The sequence below is a fragment of the Salmo salar genome, chromosome ssa10 (assembly GCF_905237065.1).
Source record: "Salmo salar chromosome ssa10, Ssal_v3.1, whole genome shotgun sequence".
Classification (NCBI taxonomy): domain Eukaryota; kingdom Metazoa; phylum Chordata; class Actinopteri; order Salmoniformes; family Salmonidae; genus Salmo; species Salmo salar.
Window position 1 is genome coordinate 114,150,688 of NC_059451.1, and position 22,971 is coordinate 114,173,658.

At 46.2% G+C, this 22,971-nt stretch overlaps 1 protein-coding gene across 1 annotated transcript; it reads right to left on the reverse strand.

Moving 5' to 3' along the window:
• Positions 1 to 448: 448 nt before the first annotated feature.
• Positions 449 to 2,138, reverse strand: LOC106561635 (ladderlectin). The gene is made up of 5 exons (XM_014125761.2): positions 1,932 to 2,138; positions 1,511 to 1,644; positions 1,208 to 1,342; positions 785 to 896; positions 449 to 624 (listed from the first exon to the last, which is right to left on the reverse strand). Exons 1-5 carry the CDS (start codon positions 2,005 to 2,007, stop codon positions 554 to 556), a joined length of 528 nt encoding a protein of 175 aa, XP_013981236.2. The 5' UTR covers positions 2,008 to 2,138; the 3' UTR covers positions 449 to 553.
• Positions 2,139 to 22,971: the final 20,833 nt, after the last annotated feature.

Sequence of the window (22,971 nt, forward strand, 5' to 3'; positions counted from 1 at the left end):
GAGTTTGGAAGTGTAAAGCTACATTCTGGGATTCGACAAAAAACAAAATGGCCGAACCACTACTTTTTATACAGGGAGGGGGATGTGGTAGGGAAATATAACACCTCTCAAATGCATAGACAGTGCTCTGACAGTCTGTGACATCCACCTGATAGTTTTGAACTTATTTTAAAGGTACATACATTGTTTGTTTACGTTCGTGGAGTAATACAAATTTGTGGTCTTAAAAGAGAAGAATTTATGAACTATATTCTTCAAGAATCAAAAGTTGAAATGACCATTGAACAGACTCTCAGATCCTAGACTGGAAGCCTTTCAAAGGATTTGACAATTATGGCAGTATCATTCATGTTTAATAATTAAAATAATGTGTACAGCAGTTTTATTGACAACAAACAACAGAATCATTACTCAACATTTATGCACAACAAGTAACTCAAATGTTAATTTTACAGAAACAAATAATTTTAAAAGTATTTGACTTGTGTGTTCAGTTAGGATGCTGACACTGGAAAAACATGTATTTTTCAGTTGAGTTGATGTTTTGCTGGATTTAACAGGTTCTCAGTGCGCACACCATGGGCAATTTCACTTCACAGTTTAAATCGTTCCACGTTTTGTCACCTTCAGAGGAAACACGGAACAGAAATGAACTCTTAAATCAACTCAGATATAGACACAACAATATCATTGTCTGTGTGTGTGCCAGATTTCTTTGTTAAATGTACAATTTAAAAGTTACATTTGATGAATGGATCAGTGAATGATAGTGGGCTAACTGTACCTCCCGCGTTCATCTGAAGACAGTGCTCATTGCCACCATAATTATTGGGCTCTCCTTGCCCCCAGCTCTGGTAATCAAATTTGGAGCCGTCACTCCAGAACCATAGTTTGTTCTGTGGGGAAGAATTAAGGTCTCAGTTTCAAAGAAATACCATATTATCATTATTAATTTTTTTATGATTATTATTGGTATTATTGTTAGTAGGTATGCTTGCTGAAACATACTTATTTTCTTTCCTGCACCACCTGTAATGCCAAACCGCAAAAGCTACCAACACAAAAACAACTTTAAAACGTGTAGACTGGCACTGGTACTGGGCATTTTTTGGGGGAGTACATCTATCAGATCTTTCAAACCTAGATCTGACTTCACAAGTGTCCCTTGAGATATTGATGATCCTATTCATCTGTGAGTATACTCTACCTCAACAGCATTACATCCTCCAATCCAGGTAGGTTGATTTTGGCCGGTGTTTCTCAACACCAATTGCTGTAAATTATAGTTCTCCCCATAGTTTTTTATAGACGCCAGGTTTGCTTGAAGGGACAGACAGTGGTTCTAGAGAATGCGGCGGACAGGGACAAAGACATTTCATAATGTAAGTATTAGTCAGTAGGCCAGTCTGTGAGAATTTGTCTTCTGGACTCACAATAACCTCAAAACAAATAAGCGAGTTGATTTCAATTGAACTTCTACTTTAAGTAGAAGTGGGTAAGCATGATATACCTCAGCTTGGGGCCATGTCATTGCATTGTTGACAAACATAAAGCAACGTGATTTGTATTTGGTCCAACCTCCGGGACATGGACGATCACTCTCTGCTGCTTCTGCTTCCTGCTGTTCCTCCACCACCCCAGCCTCTGTAAGGAGGAGACACAGTGCTCGTTCCAAATTGCAGTTGACTTTAAAGGTGAGAGGATACTGACTGATCTACATATCACCTTGCATAATAAATAACTATTCAATATTACTTGTAGATTAGTCAGTCACACACACACACACACACACACACACACACACACACACACACACACACACACACACACACACACACACACACACACACACACACACACACACACACACACACACACACACACACATTAATGAATTCATAATGTAAAGTGTAAAATGGATTCCCTCTTAATTGCGGCACGTAGATCAAAGGCCTCGCCCAGAACAATGGCAGCGCTGAGAAGCAGAAGAATGGTCAACATCGCCATTGAGATAGTCTTCTGAGAGAGAGAGAACGAGAGTGCGCCACACAGACAGACAGAGAGACAGACAAATACAGTGAGAGAGAGAAGCCGTTAAGATAAATTCAGTGAGTACTTCAGAGTAGGTGAATGCAGTTTCCCTAGCCTCTCCTCGATTACTCCCAGCCATTCCACTTAGCTGATGTATTCCACTGCTATCACATCATTTTCAATGAATTAAGGGCTAGTGATTAGTTGACCATTTGTCAGCTGTGGAATAAATCCAGTTTCACTTATTGAATAAATCCAATAAGTGAAACTGGGGGAACTGGAGGAGAGGTTATGGAAAAACAGTATGGAACTCCTAAGGCAACGTTTCCCCAACTCGGTCATGCGGTGCACATTTTGAACCGAGTTTGGGAAACGCTATGCTAAGGAATACCAGGTATCATTCCTTCAACCACATACAATAGAATAGCCTAGCACACAGGAATATGTATGCTTCCTAAAGGGCACCATATTCCCTATGTAGTGCACTACTTTTGACCAGGACCCACAGTGCACAGAAAAGAAAAAAAATAAATAAAAATAAATAAATGTTCAATTCACTACTGTAAGTCGCTCTGGATAAGAGCGTCTGCTAAATGACTAAAATGTAAAAAAAAAAAAAAAATGTAAAAAATGTGCACTACATAGGGAATAGGATGCCATTTGGATGCTTCCCATACCTTGTCTGAGATTGACTGTTCAATTCAATGGTAAGGAGAAGTCTATGCTCTTGAATTCAGGAGGCTGCTTTCCAAATGGCACCCTACTCCCTATATAGTGCACTACTTTGACCAGGAACACATACTGTAGGCCCTATGAGCCCTGTTCAAAAGTATCACACTACATAGGGAGTAGGGTATCAATTGGAATGCAAGCAGGTACAGTTTTAAATTAATATCTGTTGAAATCTCACCTTCTGAAATCTTCAGATGTAGCGTCACTTCTTCAGAGATCTTCAAAGAATTTCACTGGGTCTCTCTCTGTGTCCTAAATTCTACCTATCCCTCCTCTCCTTTAAATAGGTTTTTAAGAGACACCTTCTTCAAGAGTAGAGGAGGGTTGGTTTGTATGAACTCTGTTTGCTTCCCTGAAACAGCTGTGAAGGAAAACATGTCACATGCCTACTTAAGGCCTTAAGGCCACTGCATGGTGATCAGCCCTCCAGGCCTTTTAACAAGAACCACCAGATTCACCAGATGATCCTTGACCTGTTTGTTTGAATGCAGAATAAGAACCCTCTCTGTACCACAATTTTCCAACACTCTCAGAAAATGGGTACGGTTAGGTTACAGTATTGTTCCCTGGGGTATAAAATATCAAATTACACATAATGTACCTTTAGAGGTTCGGTATTTTAGGGTACATGTGCAGATAATCTAGTATTATGGTACATGTTTGTACCTATTATGTTTTATGTGAAGGTACAATCATTGGCGGTGTTTAGCTCCGTTCACATAAAATATATGTTGATTTGGCTCCCACATAGCTCTTTGTTCAAAATGCTTAAAAACTGACAGAGAATCATGGAAAAATTGCAAATCTCTTTTGCAAAGTCTAGAAAAGTAGCCTACCATTGTTTTGAATGTTTGAATGTCGTGTAATGTTTTTTACGCACCGCAAAAATGAGAGTGGCTCAGAATGAAGCACTCTCCCCAATATAGATTTTTTTCTGTGGTGAGAATTCAACATCTTCAGAGAATGATTCTGAAGTGAACTGCAGAGAAATGTTGTTTGCGCCTCAAAAAGCAGTAGTAGAAGCCTGCAAATCAGGGAGCCAAATGAACGGCTCTTTCATCCATTCGATTCAGTTCCTGACGTTCACCAAAAAGGTATATTCAAAAAGAGCTGTTCATTCGCAAACAACCCATCACTAGTACAGGCCTCTTGGGTAAATGATTAAGGTGCTGGTTTGACAAACCTGCAAGGGTACAAGTATTCACGTATAACTAATGGTACAATAGACCTTATAGGGTACAGCTACAGCAGGGGTTCCCAAACTTTTTTGGCCCACGACCCCATTTGATAAAAAAAAAATCATTCTGAAGGAAGTTTGCTTTGAAGTGACTGAAATGCATCAGAAAGGTATTGGGCAGTTCAGAAGATCATCAGGCAATGATTTTGTATGATTTTCAGTGTAGAAAATAACCTTCTCCCTCCAGCTGGATTTAGTGCCTTATCTTGTATATTCTGTTCTAAGGAGGCTTGTGGGCATTCTAGAGGCGAACAGAAAACACATGTGTTCCTGAGAGTCTCATCTTTCAGCGATGGGGTGATAATATTTTACACTTAAACCGTTCAAGAGATAAGACCACATTTGTAGGAAGAAAACAGAAACAGCTCTATTTATTAAACACATCGAGGGCCTACCGTTTACTGACGTAACCCAGGTTCTATAAACCAAGCGTGAGTTTCTCACGACCCCATGTTCAATTCAGCAACCCCACATGGGGTCAAGACCCCTAGTTTGGTGAACGCTGCACTACAGTGACAAGGGCTTGTACCCCTTTAAGTACAATTCAGTACCTTTTTTTCTTCAAGTACATGTTAAACCCTGGCGTAGTGACTGTGTGCATTGAGAGTTGTTTGTATTCTGTCAATGCCTCAGGATGCCACTGTGTAAACATTCCTTGGAATTATAATTAAGTGAATTATCTTATTGAATAAATAACTTTTCTGTGATGATATCTGGGAGAAGGCATGTCTGAAGTAAACAGAGTACTTGACCTAAAGCAAGTCCTGCCTAGTTTACCTGTTTGTGTCACGGCTGTCGAAAGGAGCAGACCAAAGTGCAGCGTGGTTGTAGTTCCACATTTTATTTAATCCGTGACTTAGCAATACATAAATAACTCAATTTGACAAAACAACAAACTGTGACGCAAAGAGAAACAAACACTACTCAAAATATAATAACCCACAAAACCCAGGGAGAAAAACCCCTACTTAAATATGATCTCCAATTAGAGACAACGAGGACCAGCTGCCTCCAATTGGAGATCAACCAAAAAAACAACATAGAAATAGAAAAACTAGAACTTAAACATAGAAATACAAAACATAGAAAAACACAAAACACCCCCTGTCACTCCCTGACCTACTCTACCATAGAAAATAACCTCTTACTATGTTCAGGACGTGACCGTACCCCCCCCCCAAAGGTGCAGACTCCGAATGCTACTAAACAAAAACAAAAGGGAGGGTAGGGTGGGCAACTCCTGTTTATGGCGGCTCAAATGCAGTCCACATAACCTTAACCTCCAGCAGAGGAGGCGGTTCCGGTTCGGGCGTAATACCCGCTCCACCCGCTGATCGTTCTGCTTTATTACCAAAGGACCGTGGATTGTCGTCGAAATAACCGGAATGTAGATCATTGCTGGAGACTCTGGGCTGCAGGCCGCCACTGGAGACTCTGGGCTGGGGACCGTCGCTGGAGACTCTGGGCTGGGGACCGTCGCTGGAGGCTCTGGGCTGGGGACCGTCGCTGGAGGCTCTGGGCTGGGGACCGTCGCTGGAGGCTCTGGGTTGGGGAGCGTCGCTGGAGGCTCTGGGTTGGGGAGCGTCGCTGGAGGCTCTGGGTTGGGGAGCGTTGCTGGAGGCTCTGGGTTGGGGAGCGTCGCTGGAGGCTCTGGGTTGGGGAGCGTCGCTGGAGGCTCTGGGTTGGGGAGCGTCGCTGGAGGCTCCGGGCTGCCGGCCACCGCTGGAGACTGCGGACCGGGGAGCGTCGCTGGAGGCTCCGGACCGGGGAGCGTCGCTGGAGGCTCCGGACCGGGGAGCGTCGCTGGAGGCTCAGTGCCATGGATCGTTGCTACAGGTTTTGCGCCATGGATCATCCCTGGAGGCTTCGTGCAATGGATCATCACTGGAGGCTCCAGGCCATGGATCATCCCTACAGGCTTCAGACCATAGATCATCAGTGGAGGCTTCTTTCGTGGAGCTGGAATAGGTCTCACCGGACTAGAGAACGTCGCTGAGAGTTCTGGACTAGGGAACGTCGCTGGAGGCCGAGTGCGCGGAGCAGGCACAGGGTATAGTGGGCCGTGGAGGCACACTGGAGGTCTGGAGCTTATGGCTGGCATAACCTGTCCTGGCTGAATAACCTCCGTAGCCCGACAAGCGCGAGGCGTTGTGACAGGTCGCAAAGGGTTTGTGTTGGCGAACTGGGGGTACCGTGCGTAGAGCTGGCACAGGATAACCTGGGCCGAGAAGACGCACCGGAGACAAGGAATGCTGAGCAGGCAAACACCTTCCTGTCACCGCACCTGTGAGGAGCTTGCACCGGGCTGTAGCTGCGCACAGGCGACACAGTACGTATCTCTGCATAACATGGTGCTTGCTCGATCACTCGCCCCCCACAGTAAGCACAGGGAGTTGGCTCAGGTCTCCAACCTGACTCTGCCAATCTCCCCATGTGCCCCCCCCCCCCCAACATTTTTGGGGGGGCTGCCTCTTGTGCTTGCCTTGTTGCCAGGCTAGTTCCTCCTCTCGTCGCCACTCTGCTCTCGCAGCCTCCACCTGTTCCCATGGGAAGCGATCTCATCCAGCCTGGATCTCCTCCCATGTCCAGGATCCCTTGCCGTCCAGAACTTCCTCCCAGGTCCATTCCTTTCCACGCTGCTTGGTCCTTTTGTGGTGGGTTATTCTGTCACGGCTGTCGAAAGGAGCAGACCAAATTGCAGCGTGGTTGTAGTTCCACATTTTATTTAATCCGTGAAACTTAGCAATACATAAATATCTGAATTTGACAACACAACAAACCGTGACGCAGAGAGAAACAAACACTACTCAAAATATAATAACCCACAAAACCCAGGGAGAAAAACCCCTACTTAAATATGATCTCCAATTAGAGACAATGAGGACCAGCTGCCTCCAATTGGAGATCAACCCCAAAAAAACAACATAGAAATAGAAAAACTAGAACTTAAACATAGAAATACAAATCATAGAATCTATATCATAAGGTGAATGCACCAATTTGTAAGTCACTCTGGATAAGAGCGTCTGCTAAATGACGTAAATGTAAATGTAAATAGAAACACACAAAACACCCCCTGTCACGCCCTAACCTACTTTACCATAGAAAATAACCTCTTACTATGGTCAGGATGTGACAGTTTGAATGCAGAATGAGTGAATCATCTCTGTTCCAGAGTTCTCCGACATACTGAACCCTGACATAACCTATTGAGGAAATTACTTTGAGGACACATTTTCGGAAATGTAAATAGAATCAATAACGTAAAAACAAAACAAAAAACATTTTCTAAACAGTGGGTAACACTTCTTTTGAAGGGGGAATACATCAGGCATCAATAACACCTGATGAAACCAGAGGGGTTGGGTTAAATGTAGAAGAGACATTTCGGTAGAATGCATTCAGTTGTGCAACTGACTATGTACCCCCTTTCCCCCTTCCCCTTCATAACACTTTCATAACACATTTACAGGTAACTACCAAAATCAATGAAACAACAACATAAAGCGTCTTAATAGGGCGTTGGGCCACCATGAGCTGCCAAAACTGCTTCAATACGCCTTGGTGTAGATTCTACAAGTTTCTAGAACTCTATTGGAGAGATGCAACACAATTCTTCCACAAAAAGTTTTGTTGATGGTGGTGGAAAACACTTTCTCATGACCCGCTCCAGAATCTCCCATAAGTGCTCAATTTGGTTGAGATCTGGTGACTGAGACTCATACAAACACCCTTTAAACCCACTATTGTCACGACTTCCACCGAAGGTGGCTCCTCTCCCTGTTCGGGCAGCGCTCGGCGGTGGTCGTCGGTGGTCTACTAGCTGCCACCGATCCCTTTTCCTTTTCGTTTGGTTTTGTCTGTCTTGTGTTTCACCTGTGTCGAGTTTAGGTTCATTAGTGGGGTATTTAATCTCGCCCTACCAGTGTGGTTTCGTGCGGGATTGTTTGTGTACCTGTCGTTGGTTTGCGGTTTATTTTGTTCGTTTAGACAGGTGTATTTTTCTGGACTCATTTAGTGGGCTGTTCTTATAATGGACTCTTGAATAAACGCCTTCTCTACATTATTTACTCTCCTGCGCCTGACTTCACACCCACCTCTCCTAGGGAGCTTTGACAACTATATTCCTTTGAGACCCTTCTTTCAAAGTCACTGAGATATCTTCTTCTAGCTATGGAAGCCAAAATAATGGGCAGCTGGGCATTTTTATACGTGACTCTAAGCATGATGGGATGTTAATTACTGAATCAACTTAGGTACCACACCTGTGTGGAAGCACCTGGTTTCAACATACTTTGTATCCCTCGTTTACTGAAGTGTTTCCTTCATTTTGGCAGTTAACTGTGGGTATTCATAAGGAGTTTTCAAAATAAAGACCCCTCAAATAGATATGTATTCATGTCCATTATGCAACAGAAATGTGTATTTTTACTGCCACAGTACCCAACCCTCTGATATACTCACAGGTGGGAGAATCAGGGTTAGAGATTAGTGACTGTGTGTATTGAGAGTTGTTTTTCTTCGCTTGTGATCTGTCAATGCCTCAGGACGTCACTGGGTAAACATTCCTTGGAATTATTATATTATTGAATTATAATGATCTAAATGATCTAATTGAAATATGAACTTTTCTGTGGAGAAGGCGTGTATAAAATAGACAGAGTACCTTATCTAGAGAGAGTCATGCCTGGCATAATTATCAGGCTTAGTTTTACTCATTGATAAATTTAATAATTTTATCAATAAACCATAACTAAATTACAAATGGACTATTACGGGTCATCTTTTACACAAACAGACATAATTACATTTACATTTACATTTAAGTCATTTAGCAGACGCTCTTATCCAGAGCGACTTACAAAATGGTGCATTCACCTTATGATATCCAGTGGAACAACCACTTTACAATAGTGCATCTAAATATTTTAAGGGGGGGGGGTTAGAAGGATTACTTTATCCTATCCTAGGTATTCCTTAAAGAGGTGGGGTTTCAGGTGTCTCCGGAAGGTGGTGATTGACTCCGCTGTCCTGGCGTCGTGAGGGAGCTTGTTCCACCATTGGGGTGCCAGAGCAGCGAGCAGTTTTGACTGGGCTGAGCGGGAACTGTGCTTCCTCAGAGGTAGGGGGGCCAGCAGGCCAGTGGTGGATGAACGCAGTACCCTTGTTTGGGTGTAGGGCCTGATCAGAGCCTGAAGGTATGGAGGTGCCGTTCCCTTCACAGCTCCGTAGGCAATCACCATGGTCTTGTAGCGGATGCGAGCTTCAACTGGAAGCCAGTGGAGAGAGCGGAGGAGCGGGGTGACGTGAGAGAACTTGGGAAGGTTGAACACCAGACGGGCTGCGGCGTTCTGGATGAGTTGTAGAGGTTTAATGGCACAGGCAGGGAGCCCAGCCAACAGCGAGTTGCAGTAATTGAGAATAAGGATACTCCTTTACAGTGTTCAAATGTTGAATTTCAACTTTATTTGCCAAAACACTTTCTTACAGCAAGGGGAAGAATGTTGTTTACAAGCAGACACGTGCCATGTATTCCAAGGAGCCTACTCAATCCAAGGAGAAATCCAGACCCAAGCCATACTGCCTTACCGCCCCCACTGTGACAATAAAGAACACTTTCTCAACTCAAGTGAAGAGTTCAAGGAGCTGAACACACGATAGATCGTCAAGTGGATAAAGGATGGAAAAAGGTGTTGGAATTGCGGATGATCCCACAAAGCTGATGCTTGCACCCTCAGACGACCTTGCAAGACATGTAAAGAGCAGCACCTAACGATCCTTCATGACGCCATACTGGAAATCCAGAAAAGCCTGCTCATGGTGAGTGTCCCTACGACCAAGGTGTACCTGGACAGACCCACCCGATCAGTGAATGTAATGTTGAAAGTTGTGAAGGTCTTACTTCACAATGGAGACTGAGCCCTGGAGACATACGCAATGCTCAACGATGGCTCGGAGTGTAGCATCGTCCTGCCACACTCTGTTCAACAACTAAACCTCAGTTCTGAGCCGGAGACCCTCACCCTCAGGACTGTTCGACAAGATGATTTGCAACTGCAAGGTGCCTCAGTTACCTTTGACGTGTCCCCTCTTGCTTAAACAGTTCAAGAAGTGTCAGACACGTCAGGCATTCACTGCAGACAACCTAGGCTTTTCTGAACACTCCTCCCAGTAGCAGCTCTCCAAAAGCGATATGACCACCTCTGCAAGCTGCCTTTGCCACCTGTGGACCAAGCTCAACCTCTGCTGCTGATTGGTTCAGACATGCTTCACCTTCTGATACCCATACAGCTACACTGGCTGTCCACACCAAACTCTGCTGGTACTAGCAAGGCGCTCCTAGCTTTGTGCACACAGCACCAGCTGAACAACAGTGCCTGCTCACCGCTACTGTTTCGCCTTCTGCCGAGCTCTTCAAAAACGTGGAGTGACTTTGGCAGATTGATACCCTTCCCTATGTGAGTGAGAAGCTGGCGACTCGCTCGAAACAAGACCAGCAAGCCATGACGCTTCTCTAGAAGTCATCTTCTAGGATAGAAGTTGATGTCGTTCAGCGTTACACTACACCCATGTTTCGTTGAGTCAACGATGCAACTCTCCGCGCTCCAAAGGAAGCTGTATTGCCAAGCCTCCGTAGCACGGAGCGAAGACTCGCAAACAAGCCAAAATGCACAGAGGTGTACCGTCAGGAGATCAAGAAGCTGCAGATGGCAGGTTACGTGTCACTGTTGCCACCCGAGGTAACTGAACAATCTACTGAGTCCTGGTTTATACTCCACCATATTGTGCATCACAATGGAAAGGATAGGATTGTGTTTAACTGTTCGTTCAAGCATAAAGGACAGTCGCTCAATGACCTTCTCTTCCCTGGACCAACGTTGGGACCATCCCTGCTCAGTGTCCTCCTCAGATTCCGTCAACATGCCGTACTTGTAAGTGGTGACATCAAAGGCATGTTTAATCAGATCCGCCTCTTACCAGCTGACAAACTGATGCTACGCTTCGTCTGGTGGAACATGCATAGAACTGAAGAACCAAGGATCTATGAGTGGCAGGTCGTACCATTCGGAAAGATTTGTAGTCCCTGTTGTGCCATCTACGCTCTGCAGTGACACGTTCAGGACAATGTAGGAGTCAGCCTTGAGCTTGTGAAGTCAGTCGAGGAGTCATTCTACGTGGACAACTGCCTTCGAAGCATCCCCTCTGCTGATGAAGCAAGAAACCTCATTAATGGACTGCGGCAGTTGCTCCATACCAGAGGTGTTTAGATACGCCAGTGGGCTAGCAATGTATCAGTTGTCATTGAGCACCTAACATCTGAGGCCAGATCGGAAAGCAGCAAACTGTGGCTTTCCCAAAGTAGCACAGATCTCCAGGAACCAACCCTGGGGCTACGTTGCCTCAGAGACTCTTTGGTGTGCAAGCACCGCACTGTGGAGCACTCCAAACCTACAATGAGGAGTATCTACAGCATGCTCGCCCGTCAATACGACCCACTAGGCTACATCGAGCCTTTCACAACCCGGGGCAAGGTACTCGTCCAGGACCTGTGAAAAGAAGGGATAGGTTGGGTCAACATTCATCATCAGAGCCTGCTGGACAGAATGCTTGTCTGGGAACTAGAGATTCCTGACTTTGTCTAGATGGATTTCCCCAGAACTTACGCACAACCATATGCTGACAATCCAAAGTCGACCAGAGACCTTCACATATTCTGTGATGCATCAGAGAGAGAATATGGCTCTGTTGCCTACATGCGGACTGTGTATGACCAGAAGCAGGTACACATTTCCTTCGTTCTGGCCAGGTCTCATGTTGCGCCAAAGAAGCAGCTGTCGATGCCACGCTTGGAGCTGAGTGCTGCACTCATTGGGGCTCAGCTGGCCAGTGTCCTCCAAGCAGAACTCACCCTGCCCATCGGACAAGTCATCCTCTGGTCCGATTCCACCACAGTCCTTCATTGGCTCAAGACAGAATCATGTAGGTACAAGGTCTTCTTAGGAACTTGTGTTGCAGAGATTCAGAACCTTATGGATGTAGCCAACTGGAGGTATATGGATTTATGGATATTGCGAACATATTGCGAACAACCCGGCTGATGACATCACTCGGGCCAAGAGCTGGCCAACCACATGGATGGCACCAATGCCCTGAGTTCTTCCAACACTCAGAAGATCAGTGGCCTTCAATGCCTGTTGCTGACCCGGAGCCTGATGACAGCGAACTGAAGAAATCAGCCTTCTGCGGACATGTCTGTCAGTTCCAGTCCTCAGCTCCCAGGTATCAGCAAGTTTGATACATGGAAAAACTTTATGAAGGTAACAGCTAGATCCCTATATGATAAACTCTCCAGTTCACCCAGTGAAGCAGCAAACTACATAGCTGCAGAGAACCTTCTCTTGAAGCAAGCTCAGATGGAATCGTTTCCTGAAGAGGTCAAGGACGTCATGTCAAACCGGTCTATACCTTCTAACAGTCATCTGGGTCCCTGTCTCCTGAGTATGATAAGGATGCAGGACTCCTTAGAGTTGGCGGTAGACTGCGAAGAGCAGAGCACCTGGAGATGGATGATATGCACCCCATCGTCTTGGATCCACATGATCCACTGACCAAGCTAGTTATTCAAGATTTCAACGAGACTCTCCTCCATCTCAGCCCAGAGAGGGTTCTGACGGAACTGCGCTGTAGATACTGGATTCTGTGGGGAAGAGAAGCCATCCGAAAGTTTCAGCACACCTATTTCGAATGCCAAAGATGGCACGCCAACCTGAAGTTCAAAAGATGGCAGACCTACCTCCTGCTCATCTGCGACTGTACAAGCCACCCTTCTACTCTACCGAAGTGGATTGTTTTGGACCATTCAACATAAAAAACATTGCAATGACAACTGATGGGGCATCGTCTACAAAAGCATGACCAGCCGCTGCACCTACCTGGACCTCCTGGAGAGCCTGGATGCCGATGCCTTCCTGATGTCTCTTAGATGCTTCCTTGCACGTTGAGGCAAGCCTTTCGAGCTTCTTTTGGACAATGTTATGAACTTCGTTGGAGGAGACCGAGAACTGCGAGAGGCCTTCACAAAGCGATGGGCCCCCAGCTGAAGGAACAGTTGGCCGCACAGAGGATAACATTCTAATTCAACTCGCCAAACGCTCCTCACTTTGGAATGTGGAAAAGAGGTGAAATCAGTGAAGCCTGCTTGTCACGCCCTGACCAGGTGAACTCGGGTATTTTGGTCAAGGTGTGTCATGTTGGGTATTTTTCCTTGGTTTGTTTTCTATGTGTGCGTTATAGCCTTGTGTTAGATCTATGTGGGTTATTTCTATGTTTGGTTCTGTCGATTCCCAATCAGAGACAGCTGTCGCTAGTTGTCTCTGATTGGGATTACATTTAAGTTCCTTTTTCCCCCACGCTGTTTGTGGGGTGTTGTCTCTTTGTTTTTGAGCAGTTAACGTATCGGCATTTTCTTGATTTTGTGTACGTGTTTATTTCAGTGTAAAGAATAAACATGTGTTCGCTCCCAGCTGCGTTTTGGTCCGCTTCCTCGTCACCCGACGACGATCGTTACAGAACACCCCACCAAACCAGGACCAAGCAGCGGGAGGATAAGGAGCGCGAGAGATGGGCTCGCGAGGGGAAGGAGTTCTGGACCTGGGAGGAGATCATGTCGGGGAAAGGACCCTGGCGAAAGGATTCCCAGGTCGAGGAGGTAATGCCAGCCGGTGGACGGAGTCGCAGGCGGCGGTCGAGGAGGCCCGGAAGACACCCCCAAGACATTTTTTTGGGGGGGCTAATGGGGTGGTCCGGAAGGGCAGAGGAAGAGCCCAGACCACTGCTCTCGTGGGGGTTGACGGCGGAGGAGGAGACGAAGATGAGGCGGTTGATTGAGGACCTGCTGAGGGAAGATCTGGAGGAGGAGCCATGGGATGCGGAGTTGCGTGCTGTGTCGCCAGTGCGCCCGCACAGCCCGGTGCGTCCGGTGGACATGCCCAGCACATGCCGTGCTAGGATGGGCATCCAGCCAGGACGAGTGGCTAAACCGGCTCCACGCTTCAGTTCACCAGTGGGTGTTCACAGTCCTGTCTGGCCCGTTCCTGTTCCCCGCACCAAGCCCACGGTGCGTGTCCACAGTCCTGTCCGGCCCGTCCCTGCTCCCCGCACCAAGCCATGGGAGGCGGAGTTGCGCGCTGTGTCGCCAGTGCGCCCGCACAGCCTGGTGCGTCCGGTGGACATGCCCAGCACATGCCGTGCTAGGATGGGCATCCAGCCAGGACGAGTGGCTAAACCGGCTCCACGCTTCAGTTCACCAGTGCGTGTTCACAGTCCTGTCTGGCCCGTTCCTGTTCCCCGCACCAAGCCCACGGTGCATGTCCACAGTCCTGTCCGGCCCATCCCTGCTTCCCGCACCAAGCCATGGGATGCGGAGTTGCGCGCTGTGTCGCCAGTGCGCCCGCACAGCCCGGTGCGTCCGGTGGACATGCCCAGCACATGCCGTGCTAGGATGGGCATCCAGCCAGGACGAGTGGCTAAACCGGCTCCACGCTTCAGTTCACCAGTGCGTGTTCACAGTCCTGTCTGGCCCGTTCCTGTTCCCCGCACCAAGCCCACGGTGCATGTCCACAGTCCTGTCCGGCCCGTCCCTGCTCCCCGCACCAAGCCATGGGATGCGGAGTTGCGCGCTGTGTCGCCAGTGCGCCCGCACAGCCCGGTGCGTCCGGTGGACATGCCCAGCACATGCCGTGCTAGGATGGGCATCCAGCCAGGACGAGTGGCTAAACCGGCTCCACGCTTCAGTTCACCAGTGCGTGTTCACAGTCCTGTCTGGCCCCTTCCTGTTCCCCGCACCAAGCCCACGGTGTGTGTCCACAGTCCTGTCCGGCCCGTCCCTGCTCCCCGCACCAAGTCAGTGGTGCGTGTCCCCAGTCCGGCCCGGCCCGTCCCTGCTCCCTGCACCAAGTCAGTGGTGCGTGTCCACAGTCCTGTCCGGCCCATCCCTGTTCCCTGCACCAAGCCCACGGTGCGTGTCCACAGTCCTGCCCGGCCCGTCCCTGTTCCCCGCACCAAGCCCACGGTGCGTGTCCACAGTCCTGTCCGGCCCGTCCCTGCTCCCCGCACCAAGCCCACGGTGCATGTCCACAGTCCTGTCCGGCCCGTCCCTGCTCCCCGCACCAAGTCAGTGGTGCGTGTCCCCAGTCCGGCTCGGCCCGTTCCTGCTCCCCGCACCAAGCCAGTGGTGTGTGTTCCCAGTCCGGCCCGGCCCGTCCCTGCTCCCCGTACCAGGTCAGTGGTGCGTGTCCCCAGTCCTGTCCGGCCCATCCCTGTTCCCCGCACCAAGCCCACGGTGCGTGTCCACAGTCCTGTCCGGCCCGTTCCTGTTCCCCGCACCAAGCCCACGGTGTGTGTCCACAGTCCTGTCCGGCCCGTCCCTGCTCCCCGCACCAAGACCACGGTGCATGTCCACAGTCCTGTCCGGCCCGTCCCTGCTCCCCGCACCAAGTCAGTGGTGCTTGTTCCCAGTCCGGCCCGGCCCGTTCCTGCTGCCCCCACCAAGCCAGTGGTGCGTGTTCCCAGTCCGGCACGGCCCGTGTCCGGTCCACCGGTGCCCAATCCTGTTTCCGGTCAACGGCTCCGCTCCGGAGCTTGAGCATGCCGCTCCACAGTGGTCCAGTCCGGGCCAGAGGGGTAGGGCTAAGGTGGAGGCGGGGGAAAGAACACGCCCGGGGCCAGAGCCTCCACCGAGGGTGAGGCGCCCACCCGGGTCCCCCCCTAATAGACTTAAGTTTGGTGCGCCCGGAGTACGCACCGTTGGGGGGGGGGTACTGTCACGCCCTGACCAGGTGAACTCGGGTATTTTGGTCAAGGTGTGTCATGTTGGGTATTTTTCCTTGGTTTGTTTTCTATGTGTGCGTTATAGCCTTGTGTTAGATCTATGTGGGTTATTTCTATGTTGGGTTCTGTCGATTCCCAATCAGAGACAGCTGTCGCTAGTTGTCTCTGATTGGGATCACATTTAAGTTCCTTTTTTCCCCACTCTGTTAGTGGGGTGTTGTCTCTTTGTTTTTGAGCAGTTAACGTAACGGCATTTTCTTGATTTTGTGTACGTGTTTATTTCAGTGTAAAGAATAAACATGTGTTCGCTCCCAGCTGCGTTTTGGTCCGCTTCCTCGTCACCCGACGACGATCGTTACACTGCTCTCAAGGTCATACTCAAGGAACAGACCGTCACTGAAACCGTGCCCCACACTGTGCTTACCGAAGTGGAGGGAATGTTGCACTCAAAACCCCTCTGGTCCATTTCCTTTGATTTCGCCGACCCAGATCCCATCACACCAAGCCTCCTACTCATGGGACGCTACGACACATCTCTTCCTCAGGTTTTGTATGACTCCTGTAACATCCTAGGGAAACGTCGCCGGAAGCACAGCCAAGTCCTTGCTGATCACTTTTGGTCCCAGTTCGTTTGCTATTACTTGCCAAGTCGACAGAAAAGACAGAAGTGGAGGAATGAAGGGACCTTACTGTGGATCAAGTGGTTCTCATCGTGGTGGACGTATTAGGACCGCTGCTATCCAGGTCAAGGGTCGGACTTACCTACGCAGCTGGTTCAGCTCCCAGCCATCCTTGATGACAATGTAGAAGAACCTGTCATCTAGACTTTAAATCTGGTTAGAATGTCGTAGCAGACATTTGGGATTGGCTGTGTAAGAAAGCCTGTCCCTTTTAAGAACTCAGTGATGACATCACAGCTATCGCAAGCTGGCAGAGTGTTTAGTTCATTACCAAGTGAAGCTTTGAATGCAAAGTCTCAGATTTGGACATTATTTCCTTTATGACCAAATTATTCATCACAGTACGTGAATACAAGAACTGTAAGTACGGTATATGATTTCCCCTGTTTTTCTGACGAAGTTTTCAATAGTTAAAGAATATTTTCTTCATTATTACAGAATTATGTATTTTGTTTTTATGCTAGCTATCTCACATCGTTAGGTACATTTTCGCACGTCATTGATAGCTGGTTAGTCTGATGTTGCTAGCGAATTGTATTTTCACTTGTCATTGGATTATTATAAATGAATATGCCTTATCTTAGTATTGATGCCATTGTATTAATGTTGATTATTTTCAGACCACATGTTGTATGGATAAATGGACAGTTAATTGGATAATCACAGTTGAGTGACATGGCACAGAAATTCAAACACTGCTAATCTCCAATCAACATTTAAAAAAAACTAAACTGATGAACTGTCTCTCTCACCGTTGTCATGACGTTGGCCTGTGGGTAAGGTTTATGACCCCCCCCCCATAAATACCTTTCTCCCTTCCCCTCTCTGACCCTACTGAAGGACTTGAATAGCCTGTGTTAAATATAGAGAGTCTGGGAACATCAAACAAATGGGGAAAAGGAACCATATTTTGGTAATAAAACCAGTTGGAAATATGCTTGGGAACGTAATGAGTATGTATGTCAGTTCGGTTGTCATCTGAGACATTATGACTGATGACAGGACGACATAAACTGTACCTGAGAAAGTATACACCCTCTAGTTATCAGAGTAACATGGAATTGTTATGCAATTGAAATGTTTGATATTGAAATTGTTTGTTAGGAGATTAAATGTAATTTTAGCTTCCAAATGAGAGAATTGGGTTTTCATAAGGAAAGTGCCCTGCTTGATCAGTGGCCCACCCCTGTGAAGAGACAGGGGTTATAAACGATGAAACACATCCACCCCCTCTCCACTATATAAGCCTTTGACGAAAAGATAACCACGTTGTTCCAGTACGTGAGGTCTGCAGCCTCTACGTTAGAAGGACACACAGGTCAAGTACAGAACTAAGCCAACCTCGGCGTGAGCTTTGGTGGCGAATGGTATGAACTTTGAGCTTATTCACCACAGAAGTGATACTTCCTAGCCGTTGAGTTAGCAGCGGCCGCTGTAGACGTGGGCTAGGAAAGGACGGACGACGGATCCAGTCTAACAGACGGACGAAGATACCACCACGTATCCAATTTACCACCAGAGACATTCTTCCGAGTACAGGAAGATCTGTTGGCCAACCCGGCCAGCATCTACGACCAATCTACCGAAGCGCAGCTCAGAGTAAATATTTATTGCATTTTCCTTTTCCAAATGGGCGGTAATGTAGAATGCATAAGATAATGTATTTACGATAGCATAGCTGCTGTTTCTTTGTTCCTAAATCTTCCCGCTCTTTCATTCAAGCCCAACCCCCTTTCCTTTGTGTAACCAGCCATGATACAGGTTCCGTCCACCAGGACGTTTTCTGTATGACATCATTTGTGTTCTGTGTATTTGTAATTCTGTGTGATTGGTTTAGGTATTTAGTAAATAAATAATTAAACCCAATTTTGTATTGCTGATTCAACTTGTTAGCCAGGGTTCGTGAAGCTAGCCAAGAATTTACAACTTTCATTATGAGACTGAAAATAAGATAAGGGTTAATATTGACTGCTACTGATGTAAAGTATTACTAAGTATTTTAAGAGTTTATTCGGAAGATAACGGCTCTATAAACGTTCTTCCGTGGTGCCCCGACTTTCTAGTTAATTACATTTACATGATTAGCTTAATCAGGTAATATTAATTAGTGAAATAATTTTATAGGTTAGCATGTCATATCACTTAATCCGGCATAGCCAAAGACACGACATTTGGTGCCCCGTGTGAGGCATCTAAAATAGGATGAAGCTTTCATTTTGATTCAGCCTATATAAAATTGAAAAGCAGATTACATAATATACCAAGTTTATTTTTTACATTATGGGAATTGTAGACCGGATTTATTGGTGCGTGTGTGCTCTGGAGAATCGCCTCCGTGTTGTGCTCTGACGTAGTCAGTGGGTAGCATAAACTATACATTTATGTATGATGGCTGATAAAGCTATCTGAGAAATAGCGCGTTTGGCCAAACGCTGGGCTATTTCTGCCTCTCGCGTTTCAGACGCGTGTTGGCTAGGTCATTATTAATTTCTCGAGCGAGGACAAAGAGCCAGCCGATTGAAATTTAGGAGAGATTAGCTTGACCAGCGATAAGGTTACTCGTGATATCCAGACGGATATCGATGTCTTATTCAATTGAACTAATAAGTGAAATTGCCAGATTTACATTCTCAAGTGGATCTTTTAAATAATATCCAAATTGATGAGTTTTCTAAATGAGACATTGTAATCTTTTTTCCACATTAACCTAGATGAATAAACCTCTCAGGCTTGAGTGTCACCTGACTAATTATTCTTGAAGGAAAGTACTGGTGACTCTTCAGAGGTCCCTGCTGGCACACGCTGAAATCAAGCGGAAGTACCCAAGGCGGAGGATTTACAATGTGGCACATAACAAAATGGCTGTTTTCCCTTTTGTTAGCTTAGCATCTCGAGCAAGCTAATGCTACTTTATGCCTGAAAAATGCTCAACATAGGATTCCCTTGGCAAGGGAAAGGTTTTACTTATAATGTATTATGTTCAAACCCTTTTCGGCGATATTTGACGATATTTTAACCGGAACTCGCGGCAAACAACAGTTGATTAAAGTTTAAATCCCAAATAGCCTATACAGGTTTGATTTATCATTAAAATTGATCAATCAGTAAAATTTGGTTTTTGCAAAACCCATTCAGTAATCCAGTACTGACAGAAGTCCCGCCCCCTTGGGAATCCCATGTGGCTTCGGCCCAAGGAAGAAGTGTACCATAGTGGGGAGTGTTCCCAACATTTGAACTACTGTTTACACTTATGATATCCAATCAATGGAGATTGTATGGATTATCATCTCATTCAATTTAGTAAGTTAAATTGTTGAACATACCTTAATGTTCTTGCAATCAAATGAGACACTTTTAAACTTCCCATATTAACCTGGATGAAGCAACCTCTCAGGTTAATTCAAGTTTAATACCCAGATAGCCTACCCAGGTAGGATTAACCTCTATGGGCTAGGCGGGACGTAATCGTCCCACCTACGTAACAGCCAGTGTAATCCAGTGGCGCGATTTTCAAATACCTTAAAAATCCTATTACTTCAATTTCTCAAACATATGACTATTTTACAGCTATTTAAAGACAAGACTCTCGTTAATCTAACCACACTGTCCGATTTCAAAAAGGCTTTACAACGAAAGGAAAACATTAGATTATGTCAGCAGAGTACCCAGCCAGAAATAATCAGACACCCATTTTTCAAGCTAGCATATAATGTCACAAAAACCCAGAAGACAGCTAAATGCAGCACTAACCTTTGATGATCTTCATCAGATGACAACCCTAGGACATTATGTTATACAATACATGCATGTTTTGTTCAATCAAGTTCATATTTATATCAAAAAACAGCTTTTTACATTAGCATGTGACGTTCAGAACTAGCATACCCCCGCAAACTTCCGGGGAATTTACTAACAATTTACTAAATTACTCACGATAAACGTTCACAAAAAGCATAACAATTATTTTAAGAATTATAGATACAGAACTCCTCTATGCACTCGATATGTCCGATTTTAAAATAGCTTTTTGGTGAAAGCACATTTTGCAATATTCTAAGTACATAGCCCAGCCATCACGGGCTAGCTATTTAGACACCCGGCAAGTTTAGCCTTCACCAAAATCAGATTTACTATTATAAAAGTTTGATTACCTTTTGTTGTCTTCGTCAGAATGCACTCCCAGAACTGCTACTTCAATAACAAATGTTGGTTTGGTCCAAAATAATCCATCGTTATATCCGAATAGCGGCGTTTTGTTCGTGCGTCCCAGACACTATCCGAAATGGTAAATCAGGGTCGCGTGCATGGCGCAATTCGTGACAAAAAAATTCAAAATATTCCAATACCGTACCTCGAATCATGTCAACCGCTGTTTAAAATCAATTTTTATGCAATTTATCTCGTAAAAAAGCGATAATATTCCGACCGGGAATCTCCTTTTCGGCAAACAGAGGAAAAAACACAAAGACGGGGGCGACCAGTGCACGCGCCTAAGCCCACAGTCCCTTGATCGGCCACTTGAGAAAGGCGATAATGTGTTTCAGCCTGGGGCTGAAATGACGACATTCAGGTTTTTCCCGGGCTCTGAGAGCCTATTGGAGCCGTGGGAAGTGTCACGTTACAGGCAGAGATCCTTTGTAATTGAATGAGATGTCAAAGAAAGACAATAAATGGTCAGACAGGCCACTTCCTGTAAAGGAATCTCTCAGGTTTTGACCTGCCATTTGAGTTCTGTTATACTCACAGACACCATTCAAACAGTTTTAGAAACTTTGGAGTGTTTTCTATCCAAAGCCAATAATTATATGCATATTCTAGTTACTGGGCAGGAGTAGTAACCAGATTAAATCGGGTACGTTTTTTATCCAGCCGTGTCAATACTGCCCCCTAGCCCTAACAGGTTAATCATTGGCATTGATTAATTAATTCAATTTGCTTTTGCAAATTCATTCACGTCCAACTTCCACATTACTGGTACAGTACTGATGGTTCGTCAACATCTATGAATAGATTAAACTTGTCTTTGCAGCTTCCAATGAATTCCAAACCCAAACATTGAAAAAAATAGGAACATTTTTCCTCTACATTTTTCTAATAATGTGCAAGCTACCAAAGGAGGTGGTCACCACTCCTCCGCTAATTAGTGTACCTCAACCCATAAAAGGATCGATCTCTGACCTCAGCAGGGATACCAACCCTAATTATGACATTAGCGAAAACACAGCCGAAATTGCGAACGCTCTCCAAAATCAACCATCAAACACAGGCTTTGTGACGGTTCTCTCCACTTTAGCACTTATGTATCACCATCAAAGGTTGGCATCGATCCAATACCACAGTGCACAGCTGAAGCACGTGCACGACATGGCTAACATGAGGGCAAAGGTGGAGAGAACTGAGCAACTATTGACAAAAGAAGGAAATGAAAACATTCTGCTAGTTGAGGAACTGCGTTTGAAATCGGAAGAATTAAAAGTAATTGCAAATACTTATGACGATGAACGAGCACAAACTCTCCAACAAAATCATCGTCTGCAGGAACAACTCGATTTAGCCAAAACATAATGCGATGTAGTCCACGCCAAACTAGATAAATCTGTCGAGTTATCTACAAACAGGAACGCGCAATTTGATAACATGCAGGCAGTTTTGTTGAACGTTACTCAAGGTAACAATGTTCTACTCCAAATTCTGCAGACCAAAGACGATCAGTTGATGAACACAATGACAACGTTGGATGACAAATCAGCAGAACTTATTGAAGTTGCTGACCAAATGAATGATGAGAGAACTCAGGTGATGAGGATGGAAATATTGATTTCTAAGCAAGCAGAGGAAATCTCATCACTGAATCTCTCGCTCCGTACTCGAGACCTCAATCTGCAAACCATGACAGATAATTTTGAGACCGAATGGAGCAGGTGTGACACTCACGTGTCCAAAATTGGTACTCTAAGCGCTCAAGTGGACTCTGCAAGGCAGCAGAAGACCACCCTTAGGTACCATCTGGAGGAAGTCCAGAATGGTCACGCTCTACAGCATCCTACCCATCCAAGCAACCGGAGTCCGGTACTCAAAGGAGTGAAGACGATAGGTTTCAGACATTGCCTCCATCATGTGTCCCTCAGTCTTCTCCTCTTGGCCATTCGGCACTGAGTAATATGGAGCCTCTTGGCCAACAAAGCCAAAGCACGGCTTCTCCTCTTGGCCTGTCGGCTCCAATTTCTCCACAGGATGAAGCCAACACTCTCCGCCCGCTTGGCACGGAATACCTTGACAAACTCGTCAAGAATTTCCCCACCTTTGACCCCGTTCCAGGTCAGCCAAACGATACTGAGACGTTCCTAGCTGACATAGAGGACGCGTTGGGTGGCTACCCGAATGCTACGGGTTCTGACAGGGTTTACCTGTTGAAGCGAACGTCGAATAGACACGTGACGAGGTTCATTCGCCTACAACAGC